This window comes from Thermobia domestica, chromosome 5 (genome assembly GCF_964235325.1).
Source record: "Thermobia domestica chromosome 5, izTheDome1.hap1.1, whole genome shotgun sequence".
NCBI classification, from domain to species: Eukaryota; Metazoa; Arthropoda; class Insecta; order Zygentoma; family Lepismatidae; genus Thermobia; species Thermobia domestica.
The window spans coordinates 164,195,456-164,210,549 of record NC_137458.1 but is presented as its reverse complement, the minus strand read 5'-3'; the positions used below and the strand labels follow the sequence as shown (position 1 = coordinate 164,210,549).

Sequence of the window (15,094 nt, the reverse complement as noted above, 5' to 3'; positions counted from 1 at the left end):
TCATCCATTTGGACCCTTTACTTGTGAGGCTAAGGGGCTATGACGAAATGGATGACAATGATGGAATGACAAAAGTGAGAGGAAACGGAAAAACCCACGCACATATGTGTCTACCACAAAGCCTACTTGGCAGAAGCAGGAACCGAACCGGGGACCACACCCGAACGAGGTAAGCTTGTAAATTTCATATTAGCATAGGTTGTATATGTAACTGAATGAGGGAAGAATTGGTGAAATGCATTTAGTGATAGAAAATGGGAGTGCCAAAGAAAACTTCTGGACACACATTTTAAGTCCATCACAATTTCATGTTGTCTAAGATCAAAAAACGCATACTTCACACAATAGAGAGCACACTATCATTGAGCTACCTTTCCCCCTTCTACAGTTAGATGTGTAAAGAAGACCTCTATTAGAAGCATAGATCGAAATCAAGTGCTAGTATATAAAAAAAATCCTATTTTGTGCTTACATGAACAAATAAGCGATCTGAAATTCTAAAAAATCCGCATTATAGGGAAGAAAGCATTCTGTCACTTGTAAGAACTAGCAAAGAACCAAGTTATGAATATTAGGTATTACAAAAGTATAACAAATATCTAAAAATATATATATAGCATTTATTCTATTTATGTTGTGAGAATACAACCTTTCTCCCTAATTCAAACCTCTTTATACATATATATATATTTTTTTTAAAAACGAGATTATGCATTTCTTGACAGTACAAAATAACATTCAATAGCAAAAGTTTGTTTTTTCTTTAACGTACAATCCTCATTAATATCAGATCCTTTAAACAAATTCTCCGAGACAAGAAAAAGATCTGCATTACTGCATTTTATCAAGTTTTGTGTACATCATTTGTAACATTTAATACAAAATAGGTTGTGTTAGAGAACACGCGTCAGATCCACTTGGATTTTGTTGGGCAATCGCTTCTCTTGCACCATGCCATATTTGCTTGCTTCATGCTGTATTTACTCTTTATCATCTTTTAACCAGACTGGATAAACTTCCTTTCAACTACAATAAATTAATTTTACTTGAAAACTGTTTTTCTTTGGTGTAACTTTTCCAACATATTTTTTTTATAGAATTGGCTACATACAGAAAAGTTACAAATCTGAAGTAAATAACCCGAATCTTAACTTAATCCATTTTGACGTTTGCGTACTTTTAAAGTTAAGCTCAAATAGTACGTACCTGAAATAATAGTTTAATAATCACAACTGAAGTATCAGTAGATTATCGACTCATTACAACATTTCACTACTTTTAGTTAACAACTTGGATGCGTCTGATTTTTCCTTTACATTTAATAAAGGAAAATACCAGTTTTATGAAGATTTATTAATGTCACATCATATTATGTACACACATAAACACGTTTCTCTCTTTAAAGAAACTACGGTCGCCTCCTTGGCCTTTAATGAAAAATAAAGATTGCAACTTATGAGTACTAAGGAAGACATACAAGCAGTCATCGGGGTACTCGGAATATTGTTTCTCCTCAAGTTACCATCCTTATGATTATATACATTGACGATTATTTGTGAAGTTAAGGTCACTGACATTCACTATTGAATATGAACAAAAAATAGCAGACCAATAATTTTGTGTAGACGAAGCTCGTTTTTTTCAAGTGCACGAGAAAATCATTAAGTAATTTTTCAAAGGATCCCAACATTTTTTTTTTTTTTTTTTTGGTTTAACGAAAAAAGGACACAACTGATATACATCTGGTTCCTCATTTGTACAAAGCCATATTTGTATGTACGCACATACAATAGAGAACATGTTAGTATTACCTCTACATATAATTTCTCTCAATATATATATATATATATATATATATACAATACCTTACAAATATATATTTATCATTCACCTTTATTTATTTATTTATTTAGGACCACTATTTTTTTCTATTATTCATAAATGATTTGCCACGTGTTGTTGTTAAGTTTTCAAAGTGTCTTTATTTTGCCGATGACGTTAAGTTATACAAGAAAATAACGAATTACGCTGATTGTTTAGAGTTACAGGATGATTTAAATAAATTTTATGATTGGTCTCTAAGAAATAAGCTACATTTTAATATTAGCAAATGTTTTGCAATCACATACTCCAGGCAACATACTCCTGTCAACTTCGAATATACAATTAATAATACAGTAATTACCAGAACAGCTACTATAAAAGACTTACACATATTATTAGATAGTAAACTTAACTTCAAGGCACATATAGAAAAATGCGTTAATGAATCACTTTGAACTCTGGGTTTTTTACTGAGAAATTCACAAGATTTAACAAACTACAGAACTTCAATAACTTTATTTAATATGCTTATTAGAAGTAAGTTGGAGTATGCTTCTATAGTATGGAATCCCTTTTACCAATGTTATGTTAAGAAAAGCGAGAGAGTTCAAAATGAGTTCTTACGGCATCTGTAATACAAGAAGCACAAAAAGTCCTCGTACAAAGAAAATATTTCATATAGAAGTCTGATTAAGGAGTTTAAATGTGATAACTTAATTGCTAGAAGGAAAATTGCAGACCAGATGTTTCTGTTCAAAATGGTAAATGGAATATTTGATAACGAAGAATGTTTACAACAATTGAGGTTTAATGCTAGGAGAACTAATTTACGAACTAGACAAATGTTCTATTCAAAAAATCAAATTTAATTGTACATCTAAACTCACCTCTAGTGAGAATTACAGGAGACTACAATGTTTTAACTAGAGAAGGTAAAAATATAGATTTCTCGATGCCTCGTAATGTTTATATCTCAATTAAAATATATATGTATTTAGATAAATAATTATACAGAATAATTCTACAGGTTATGTATCTTGTTACTTGTCTATTCTTATTTATATATTCTTGTATATATATCGATTCTATGTATTTAATATATAGGGCTATACTTCAGTTGTATATGCATGTGTATGCGTATGTGTATGAATGTGCGACAGGAGATATATGTATATGCATGAATGTATTTCTATTCAAGTATATATATATATATATATATATATATATATATATATATATATATATATACACATGTGTGTGTGTGTTGCAGATATATAATTTTTGCTGCATTTCTCTTTATTGATTGATTGTATAACAGTTGTTTCTCTTATTCTTTTTATTTTTGTAGTAAGTCTTGATATTTACTTGAATTATTGCAATGCCTATTGTAAAAGGAGCAATAGCTCTGTTATAGGTGATTTTATATATATATATATATATATATATATATATATATATAAGGTATGACTTAATACTTTGTCTTGTCTTATTTTAGGAATTGAAATCTTTTGTGAATTGAGAGAAATTATATGTACAGGTAATACTAACATGTTCTCTATTGTATATGCGTACAAACAAATATGGCTTATATATATATATATATATATATATATATATATATATATATATATATATATATATATATATATATATATATATATATATTATATATAAATCGCTTCATCCATGCCACATTTGTAGACTGCTATTTTCAAAATGATGCCTGACAAAAAAGTAATCAAAATACCTGTATAAACCCAGCATCGGCGAGAAGGGCTAACATTACCATGAAAAGAAATTATGTACGATTTCCAATCCTGATCTCCGAAAAGACTGAGCACTATATTATCTTACGTAATGATCTTCTCACATGCTCTTTGTCAAAGTCATTAGATTTAATGTCCCACGTGTATGTCTTACTGGTTACTGGAAATAGTTCTCACCTGAGTTTTAGACTGAAATTTAAAATTGATCGAGAACCTTTTGAGATGTAATGAAATGCTATACTTATTATGCATGATCAAGATCTTTGATTTGTTATCTTATAAGTTCTTTATATTTGGAAATGTAAAATAACCAAACTGTTGTAAAACTTCTACTACTGTTGTTTTTAATATATTACTACTAAATGTCTACAGACAATTGTCACACAAACTCATTAACAATATCGTTAATCCAACTATCAGTTACCTGTCACTTGCAATTACTTTTACCATCATTGCTGATGAACTGAACTGTCTGACATACGAAAACACTTCCATTTAACACTGGACACATTGGATATGCCTAATTACTACACCAATTAATAAATATAAGTACAGAACGATCTGATTATTGTGTTGAATAATTGGGGAAGTAGTTCATTATATCAAATGGAACAACATAATGTTAATAAGCATGGGTCAAAAAATACACCGTTTTCAGAAATAAAACTGCTGAAAGTATCTTTCAAGCAAGCTAATAGACAAGAATGGATTCTCTATAAAAGCTGTTCTAAAAATTACAGTTTTCATGCAAAACGACTGTTTTTTGTGTTATGTTTTTATGTAATACCGTGGTTATGAAGGACGAGGCTCACTACGTGTTACTGAATTACATTAAATTAGAATGGGAATTAAATTAAATTAACAGTCCACTCACAGTCATTCACTGTCATCTAACATCCAACATACTATATCGAAGAAAGGAAAAAAAAAAAAAAACTGGACACAAATTTCTATCTATGCTATCGAGAAAGTCTCGCCTCAAGAGTACTATGGTACATGCATAGCAATGCAAATATGCATTGATACGTGTTCGTTCCCTTTGATGTAAAATATCACTTTCCGAAGGTTATGACGAAAAATCCCTGTAATATAATTTTAAATAGATAATTTCAGAATTTGACGAACAGAGAACAAGTTTTTATCTATCACAAGGGGAGTTTCTATTCCCGTGTTTTAATGTTTGACAGAAGATTTGTTTTTTTTACATATCCTAACCTTTTAACCATTTTTTAAACCATCCTTCATGTTTTGTATCCTTTTTGAAGTCTACCACAGGCTGATGAAGGAAGTAGCATCTTCCGAAAGCGCTACCTGTTGTATGTAGAAGGGTATTCTACTACATATTTTTTTTTTTTTTTTTTTTTTTTTTTGCGGTGAGTAATAGCCTTTCCGCTTTCTCTCATTAAGTTTTTTTTTCTTTTTTTCAAAAAAAAAATCTTGGTTATTACTTACTACCAACAAGATGCTTTAAGTTTCGGTTCAGTTCAAAAGCAAGTGTATTCCATGAGTATTACAGCCGTTCCTGATGGTACTTCGAATAATTTACGTTTTACACTGAACCAGACAAAACTTACCTAGATGTGATATATTTAAAACAGTGTGCAGTAATCATATAAATGGGAATTCTTTTTGGCCTATTTTATTTGTTACGTCATGAACAGAGAACTAGTTTTAGTACTTCCATATTTTAAAATCTTCACAATCCCACAATAGATTTCACAGCTTTATATACATATTTTCGTTAAGCAAATACAGCATGTGCACTTTTACCATTCGACGATGCTCAACTCATCTTACGCACAAAATTACTACAAACACACACGAGGAGAATGTTACACCAAATTAACCAATACAGGTAAATGCTTTTGGGGGAAATTACAATAATGTACTCATAACAGTATGTTCCCATATCAACTTGGTAACTACAACAAATAAGTACAAGGAACTTTTTATACATGAATACAGATCATTACAACGTCCATTGGAAGTGCACTGGCTTTATTTTGTAAACCTCAAAATAAAGTGTTTCAACCAAAATAGAAAATCACCTTGGTTTTCACATACATATGCTACGCCTCATAAAACATCAATCTTCCACTAAATCTGAGAACAAATTGGAATGTTTACTTTGTTCCGTGATACACAACAACCGTGATCAATGTTGTTTAATATGTCAAAACTAACATGAGAAATAAACGTGCCCAAAGACTTTCCAAATTAATGAATGCACCCAGTGCTCTGCCGTTCAGTTATTTTACACTCCATGTGGAAATAATACTACGACAAGATCTTTCTATTTTATGTCTTAATTCAATGAAGGAACACACTAAAATATCAGAAATATTTCATTCAGAGGTATCTTGATAATGACTTATTGTGTACAAAGCATGCATTTCCTTGTACTTGAAAATTCGTCATTCTAACTTACTCGCATTTCTTATATCAGTAACGAGAGTAATTAGCTCAAGAACTTTAAGGTAAGGTTCAAAATAATTTACACATAAATGTAAACCGTTCCGTTTTTGCTGACCATTTTCAAATTGGCTTTACGCACGAAACAAATTACTTGTTTACCATGTTAAAACAACTTAATGATTTTTGTGTATACTGAATTAAAATATCTGCTGTTATACTTACAATGTCAACTTTAAGTCTTTGAACAAGACCAAGGTTACACATCCATTGCAAAAGCAACGGTATTTTCCTCTTCAAAATAAAAGTTTTAACTAAAATTACATTAGTTTTGACACACTAACATACGATTTCATATTATTCGATTACACCGAAACAATTGGACCATATTTTGATTACACCAATAAGTCTGGAAAATTATTTCAATTTCTGATTTATTATTAAATGTTTTTGTCTCAACGGGCATCGTGTTAAATGGCATATTTCTGCAGACGTTACTCCGAAAGAGATTTCAATTTCTTTTTACGTTGAAAGAAACTGCGGAAATTATCAATGAACTGCGTGTGTGTTCCTTCAACATATTATATGTATTAAAATTATTTTAAGGTTGTACTGTTTACGATCTGTACAGTATAAGAAGAAAATCTATGTAAATTTGATTTAAATATGTCGTTGATCAATTAGTAAACATAGTACTTTCGCTGAGTTTCAGATTTGTGTAATATCGAATTGAGGCACTCTGTATCTTCTGATTAGAATAGTTTTCTAATGATTACATTAGTGCAGCGCTCACAGGTTCTCCACAACTTAACGTCAGGTCTAGTCAGTTGTTATAAGCTGCCTCAAATGAAAAGGCTCATTTCAAAATATTCCGACATCCGTGTTACATGAGACAGTTACTTTGTGTGTTGTACAAACCCACAAGTATATGTGACATTTATGTGACGGGCCATCAGCTCATGCGCATTGTCGTCCAGGTGGCGAGGGGTTGTTCACTAAGCATTTTCGTTGTCTTCCCCCGGACGCAACATGATGATGTGTGACTGAACAATGAAGATCTCGCTAAAAGAATAGCGAAGTGTGAGAAGCTTTCTTCTCCTTGTCTGAATAAGATCGTCTGGAATAGTCACTGTCACATTACGAATGCAATTTGTCAACTATCCTATCTGCTAATTGTTCTTCAATGTACTCCATCCGGCACGAAAACGCGAGTGTCTATTTTATCTAATACACATTTGTTATCATCTCCTCTAAATGTCCGATACATGAGCACCTTCAGCGCACCATGGCCATACAAGTTACCAGTACCTCTATTGTTCAGTCACACAACATTATGTTGCGTCCGGGGAAAGAAAGCAAAAGTGCTTACTCAATAATCCCTCGCCATCTGGACCACAATGCACATCTGTTGATGCCCCGCTACAGGAATGTCACATACACCTGGCGTATATACAGCACACGAAGTAACTGTCTCATGTAACACGGATTTCGGAATATTTTGAAATGGGTCTTTTTATCCTTACATTATTAAGAAATGGACCTTAGATCAGTAGATACGAACAAAAAAACAACTATGGTAGTCTAAAAGAAGGTATCAAAAGACTGATTCAATATAATTCAAGATTCATTTACACTGCTGCTAACAACAACCGGTATCATACTACAACTGTAAACCAACTTTTTAGTTACACAACAAGGCAGAAGATATTACTACGTAAAATTATAAAGGCAAAATAATTCCATATACAATAACTAAAAGAAAAAGAAAAGGCAAGCGCTGCTCTCATATAATAAATGAGAATGTTGACTGAAGTCAAGTATACTCGCTCATCTATAACAATGAATATATGATATAAAGGTATACACATCGTTAAGCATTTTATTGCACAATTATAAATATTCAAATAATCATACACTTGTAAAAGTTCACACTTTCAGAACAGAAGTTGGATTGCTCTCTCGAGCTGTACATTAATTTTCACACTCGCAATTTAGATACTATAAAGTCTGTGGATAAACTAGAGCGAAAGCATTGACTGACGTGCAGAATAAACATATCCAATAGCGTTTTCGGCTAACTGCTTGATTAAGAAATGGAAGAATAAACTATTTCAGTTCATCACATCTTGAAGAACCTGACTTTCATTATTATGGTGCAAATGAGAGAGAGAGAGAGAGAGAGAAAAAAGTAAGATCTTCATACATTATGTAACAAAAATAATCAGATCTTCAACTTGCATACTGTGCCTCAATCTTTACAAACAACTGAACTTCAAAATCATGAAATACTCGTATTTACTCACAGGTAACATCATACCATTCATTCATGCTTAGTGTGCGTAGTTTCTTATTGCACATATAAACATACAAACATTCACCAAACACTCAATTGGGTCGACACTGCAAATATCTAGATATAAATATCGCACACACATATACCTTGTCATTTCATCATCCGTCACCTTCAAACAAATCAATCAGTTGTTATCTTCATAATAAATAATTATGCTTACTCATCGTAAATTTTACATCATTGGGGTTGCTTTCTTTGGAAAAATTATTAGCCTGAAGTACAACGTACGTAGAAGGCAATCACTCTTGATCATCTTCCACATCTTCATCTGTCGTGAATTCTGACACATCACTGTTAGCACCTTCTGGTTCCTCCTCCTCTTCCAACATTTCCCATTGAGGATGTTCCACAGGAACTTCAGGAGCTTCCTTTACATCCAACTGAAAATAATATCAACGTATATCAATCAGTTATTATAAATGGAATTGCAAGACGGAAAAGGTGACTTCGTTATATCCAGGAATGTTGATTTATTTATTTATCTATTTTTACAGAGTTACGAAGTAAAAGTGCGCTGCACAACGTTAAACGACAGCACAAAGGTTCTTTTTATTTTTTTTTAAAGCATCCGACAAAATAAACTGGTATGACAGTTTCTCGAGAGCAAACAGGGTTGACAAATAATGAGATTCATTTCCAATTTAATGGAGTATTTGAAACTCAAAATTAAGAAAATACGAGACTAACAAGCAACTAAAATATGGTATTGATGGAAATGCGTAACGAATTTAGAGTTGCAAAACAATGTAAATAACAATGCTATTAAAAAGTAAAGACGCAAAGTAGTAATAATAGTTGCCTACAAAAGTTTTGATAAAAGTTGCTTTGTTTAACATAGGGCGTCTTACCGGCGTGGAGCCTAAGATTGGCGCGATTGGAATAGTTCAGCCATTTTAGACTGGAAACTACTTATTACCAGCAACTTCCCTCCTCCATTTTTTTCGTGTCGTAACTCATAACGAAGCTGCTGGCCTATGGCCCCAAACTTTTGATACACCTGGTATATTATATACATATATATAATACATATATACATACATATATGTATAGCCCCGGGACTTTTCACCACGTATCGTAAATTTTGCTTTATCAAAGTATTAATCATTGATTTAATACGACTGGTAATGGATATTGTAATAAACTGCATTTCAATATCAATAGAAATCTTGTGTTATAAAATTTGATGGATAGTGGCCATGTTGACTGTTTACATTTTCTACTTTCACGCAAGCATGCAACGGATAATTTGTGCATGGGGAGAGATTTTCATTAGTGCAGAATGTTTAAAATATTAAGTAGTTTGTTGTAACATAAAATGAAACATAATGAATTAATTCGTTTGGGTAGAAATTATAAATGTTAAATGGTAATTCTGTTGTTAGATGTAATAATAAAGCTTCATTAAATTTAATTTTTAATTTGTCATTGCATTAATTACTTAGAGTGGCACTACAGTATTAAGTATGCATACCTCCTGAATGAATTTAGCAAAGTATTAATGACAGCAAAATATTCTCGAAGTATTATTAACGTGCGGAAAGTAGGTGGATGCTCTTGGCAAGTGCTGTAAATTAGGGTAATTTTTTTCTTCAGGAAAAAGTAGCCTATTTGTTCTAAAAATAACAATAAAAAAGATGCCGATTTCGTTGTTATAGTGTTTTGCAACTTGGGAAGTTCAAGAACAGAAAACGTTGTGAGTTAGTTGTTCATAACGGAATATAGTGATACTTCTTTATGTGCTCACAGACGTGTAGATCAGAACTAGTTGACCAATATTAAACAGTTATTATGAACTGAAAATGCTTTCCTGAATAAATAATATATATATATATATTTTTTTTAAGCATATATGTACTTCTTGAAATGTATAAGGGTAACGTATAAGGAAACCTATTGTAACGTACAACAGGTTAGACTAGCATGCTCTTTAGGCTAAGGGAGACGGATGATTAAGGCAAGTGAAAGATGACTGAAGAATTGATTGAATGAAAATGTGGGAGGAAATGCGAATACCCCGAGAAAGCCACGAACCTGATGTTGTCCAACATAAACTTACTTGGCCGGGCATTAAACCAGGACCCCACACAGTGGGTATAAGCACTGTACCACTAAGCCATCGTGACCGCCTAACGTAATATAGAGTACCGTAGGTTAGAAATGAGTAAAATAGCCAGACTAACGAAGAAAATTGGTGTACAGTAAAAGGAGAATTCACGAATAGCACACATTAGAGTAGAATGGCGTAGAAGAAAATGGAGTAGCAGGATCTTGCAGGGTAAAACAATAGCATAGTTTCGTAGTATAGGTCAAAGAAGCGTGGCGTAGAATACAGTAGTGTACAGCGGCAATGGGTAAAGTACGTAGAGTACAGCAAACTTGCATAGTAAAGTATAGGAGGTGAGATTAACGTAGAATAAAGTAGTGTAATGTAAATTATAATATAATAAAGTATGATTAGATTAGGATATGCTAGATGTTGTTTGTTGGAGGTAATAATTATTCTAAGGTATGTTGTAAGTATAAATTATTTGTTAGTTATTTCCCTACTTTCTTAAAGCAATACATGGCTATTATTTCACAGAAGGGGTCCAAACATTAATGGCATAAAATGTAGGTTAAAGTAGGGTAGGGTAGGGTAGTGCACGGTAGAGTAGGATTAGGTTACAGTAAGGTAAGTCTGGACCCCCTCTGTGAAACTTAATCCCTATACGTTTTACCCAAAACCTGGTTGACATATCCTTCATCAATGCCAACTCTTTCAGTGCTTCAAACGATTTTACGATTACCACTGGGTCAACCTGTACGAAGTAATCACTACAAACTAGTTTTGCTGAGAGGTCGCGCGTTAGCGCGGGTGTGCATCCGTAGGGAGGAGGCGGGTTAGCGACGGTAGGTATGAGCATTTACAAAGATATATTTCTAATGTTAATTTCTGAATGCATGGAGATCCCATATCCGTATATTATGTGTATTCTTGGTTCCTTCTTATGTAATGGATGGAGTGTGTAACATTGTACATTCTTGGTTACGAACATGTCATGTCACTGCCTTTTCATAATAACGTACCAATAATATATATAACACAAGGATATGGGTCTCCATGTATGCCAGAATAGCCACACCAGCGTTATAAAGTATTACCCTATATATAAACCCAAAGTATCTTGAAATACCCACAAAAACATGAACAGCTCACTCACCTTAATATCATGCGTTTGGTCGAAGCCTAGATAGGAATCCGAACGTAAACACACTGTAAACGTATAAACGCCGGGCCATTTGGGAGCAGTAAATTTCAATTGCACTTCTTCCTGTTCCACTAGCGCTGTTACATGGTACGGAGCAGTAAGCAGCGTATGACTCTTTCGGTCACTCAAATACACCCACCAATATTCTTGTTTATCCTACAATAATATGAGTTTCAGATGAGCGAAATTTCTTACAACATGTGTGACAGAACATGTTTCCTACGAATACTTCCTTATTTCCACACAAATGTACTAAATATTTACAAGATTACACAAAATCAACTCTGAACCAATTAAAAAGTATAACGATCACATATCTTTCAACCATAATTTTGAAATACTAACTCTGATTAATAAACAGGCCGAGGCAAGAACTCTTCGTGAAAGTATACCTATAAAAATATCAAGCAATTAGTTGTTCATTCCTATCACTATAATCAATCAATCGTTATCTTTAATTAGATTTCATTTCTGAGTCGTAGACAATAAATTACATTTTCAACGTAACACTTCATATATACATATATGCAGCGCACCACAACTGCAGATAATGGCTTTATCTTCCACCATGTGTTTCTTTCTCATAACTATTTAACTTGCAGAAATTAAATTGACCCAATCGGAATATGAAGTCTGAGAGGATTAGGTTTACGTATGTTCTACCATTATTATTATTATTATTATTTGAATATTGTTTTATTATTTGTATATTGTTTAGGTATGCTGGTATTTCCACCACAAATCATACGTGAATCATTATACAAATACATTCAAACACACTGTTTCAAAGGCATTCCTGAAACTATACCATTACTAGCATACTGTGTTCATATCAGTTGATTCAAATCTATTCAATGTAAGATAGCATATTTGCCAGCTGAGATGAAGTCAGGACTCCAATCCTAATTTCCTGAGTCTAGAATTTGGGTATCTACAGCTACATAAAACGATGGAAGAAGTGTGTAGTTCTGGGTAATAAAGGGAATCAATAACTGTACCAGTTGGGGAGTACATTATAAGAGTGTATCGGTAGGAAATCTTTACTCTACTTCTATTTTAAGTCATCTTAATATAACGAATGCAGTCATTTGTTCTTACGGCATAAGAATAATAATGATTTATCTGAAGAGGACACTATAATAGTACTAACGTGAATGTACGCTTTTAAATAAAGTTTATTGAATATGTAGAATTTGACTTAGTTAAAGTGCCTTAGCGAGTTATACAATCTGTTAAAAATGCAGATATCTTGTTTCTCATAAAGCATGTGAAACCGCAAAACACGAAAGTGGCTTTCCAAGGTTGCCAATAATACAAAATATGTCTGGTTACATTGATACTGCATTCGAAATTGATTAAAGAGTGCAGACACTACTTTTATTTATTGGAACATAATCATCATTATAAAAGTACTGCAAATTATCTGCAAGGTAATTATGTATTCTTATGAATAAGAAGAGTTGTTTCCATTGGAAATTTATCTTGTTTCGAATATAGTTAGCTTTTATTTGTAATAGCTATAAATAATTTCAAAAAATATTAATGCAAATAAAGAAGTTCTTCAAAATTTAATTGATTTTCCTTGCTTCAATTCCGAAACTTCAAACCTATTTTCCTTAAAACCTGATTTTACGACGTATGCTGCTATTGCAATGTAGCTCCTTACTTATTCCATTATTCCAAGAAGACATCTAAAGACACTGGAGAGGATTTTAATTAAATGGAACAATATACACATCACTTTATTCAAATACAAATTGACGGAAAATGATCATGTTATTTCTAAAGACTCACACGTAAGTAAACACAGTGGTGACTCACAAATACAGTACTCTTCTTGATGTGCATTAATCTCCATGGAGTTGGCTTTGAAAAATATTCGTGAGTCGTTTATATTTGTACTCCCATCATTTCACTAATAATTTTATGTTAAACAAAATTCATGTTTTATTTCGATTCAACTGAGAATACGGATTAGTAAACAAAAAATAATAAAAAGGATTCAGGTCTTCAAAAAAAAAAAAAAAAAAATCTGGAAACTTTATTCATCGCAATATGGAGAGGTCTGCGCGGATACATAAAATCACATCTGCATCCGCAATATCTCTATTCGCATCCACAGATAATGAGATAACAAATACATAAAACTTGCTTCTTCTATGACAATTACTATTTCAAAAATAATTCCAACAATAACAGAGTATACCTCCTTTATAGTCCTGTGAATCACATGATATATATTAAAAAACAAGCTAAATATTCAATACTATCTCATTCTATTGTAAGTCAACTACACTAAATAAAATATGTATAATAAAATTCATGTACACATAAATACGAAATTAATAGAAAACATGCCTACTTACTTACGGTCCCCTCAATTGGACATTTCTGAAAAGAAAATCGTGAAGCTAGCAATAACATATCTGTCAATTACTGTAACAACAAATTCTTTTCTTGTTTTTCCTGACTCATAAGACATGCCTCTGCTTAAAAAGCAAAGGTGAAATGGAGATAAAAGACTCTCCAAAAAGAAGGATAAGTCTTCTCACACGAACAGCCATAACATCAGATTAGCTGTTCATATATATAACTTTATTACATGAAGTGAATAAATAATAATGTTTAGAACTAAAAATATATATGTGCCAAAACAATAATGATTCGGATATCTGCATCCGCGCAGACCTCTAGCAATATGAATCCAGTTTGGGGAGAATGTATTCACACGTGGTAAAAAGAAATACTTTTCCAACGTTGTAGTTTTACTTGGTCATAATAACTGGAAGACTCACCTCTGGGAAGAACGGGCAGTGTACGCTATGTGACATTTTACTTCGCCCTTCTAAAACTTTCTCCCTCTTAGAAATGCCTGTCTGGAACTTTTCCCATTCTGTGTCTTCGTCATCTGCTGATGAATTCTACAAGAGAACAAATTCGTTTTAGCACTTCCTTACCAATTTAATTACAATATTTAGTACATATTACGTGTTACACTTGCTTACTGGTTTAACATCTCTTGAGATACATATGCACATCCTAAAGAAATACTTTGACATTAAAATTCGTAATAATAAATAATTTCTTACACATTCATCTCCGGATTACATAAAATAAGAGTTGTTCCTTGCATAGTTAAGTAATAGTGGTTTTAAATTATTCAAACTCACGTAATTTTTCAAATTCTATAGGAACTACTATCATGACCTTGTAGCTATTCATACTTCCAATGAAGGAAGGATCAAATAGTTTCCTTCACCCAGTAGGTTACGGTCTTCCCATAAAGTATTAAAGCTTTATGGGTTTACTGCCAAGCCTGTTTAATATGTAGATTGTTGGTAACTTTAAGAAATATGATGTCACAATCGTAAATGCTCGATTTTGATTGCGTTTTGTGGCTGTTTTTGCTTGAATACAGAACGCGACAGTTTTAACATGATATTCCTATTTCTTATAACTAATCCCACCAACCATGCAATCATTTATTTGTA

At 32.4% G+C, this 15,094-nt stretch overlaps 1 protein-coding gene across 1 annotated transcript in view; it reads right to left on the bottom strand.

Annotated features, from left to right (window-relative positions):
- Nucleotides 1-4,917: 4,917 nt before the first annotated feature.
- LOC145686235 (translocation protein SEC63 homolog) overlaps nucleotides 4,918-15,094 on the bottom strand; it is a 72,470-nt gene continuing 62,293 nt past the window's right edge. Inside the window, exons 14-16 of the mRNA XM_081759319.1 lie at nucleotides 14,399-14,524; nucleotides 11,556-11,759; nucleotides 4,918-8,735 (exon numbers count right to left, since the gene is read on the bottom strand). Coding sequence (XP_081615445.1) covers nucleotides 8,595-8,735; nucleotides 11,556-11,759; nucleotides 14,399-14,524 — 471 coding nt within the window. The 3' untranslated portion in view covers nucleotides 4,918-8,594. The remainder of the gene's footprint in view (nucleotides 8,736-11,555; nucleotides 11,760-14,398; nucleotides 14,525-15,094) is intronic.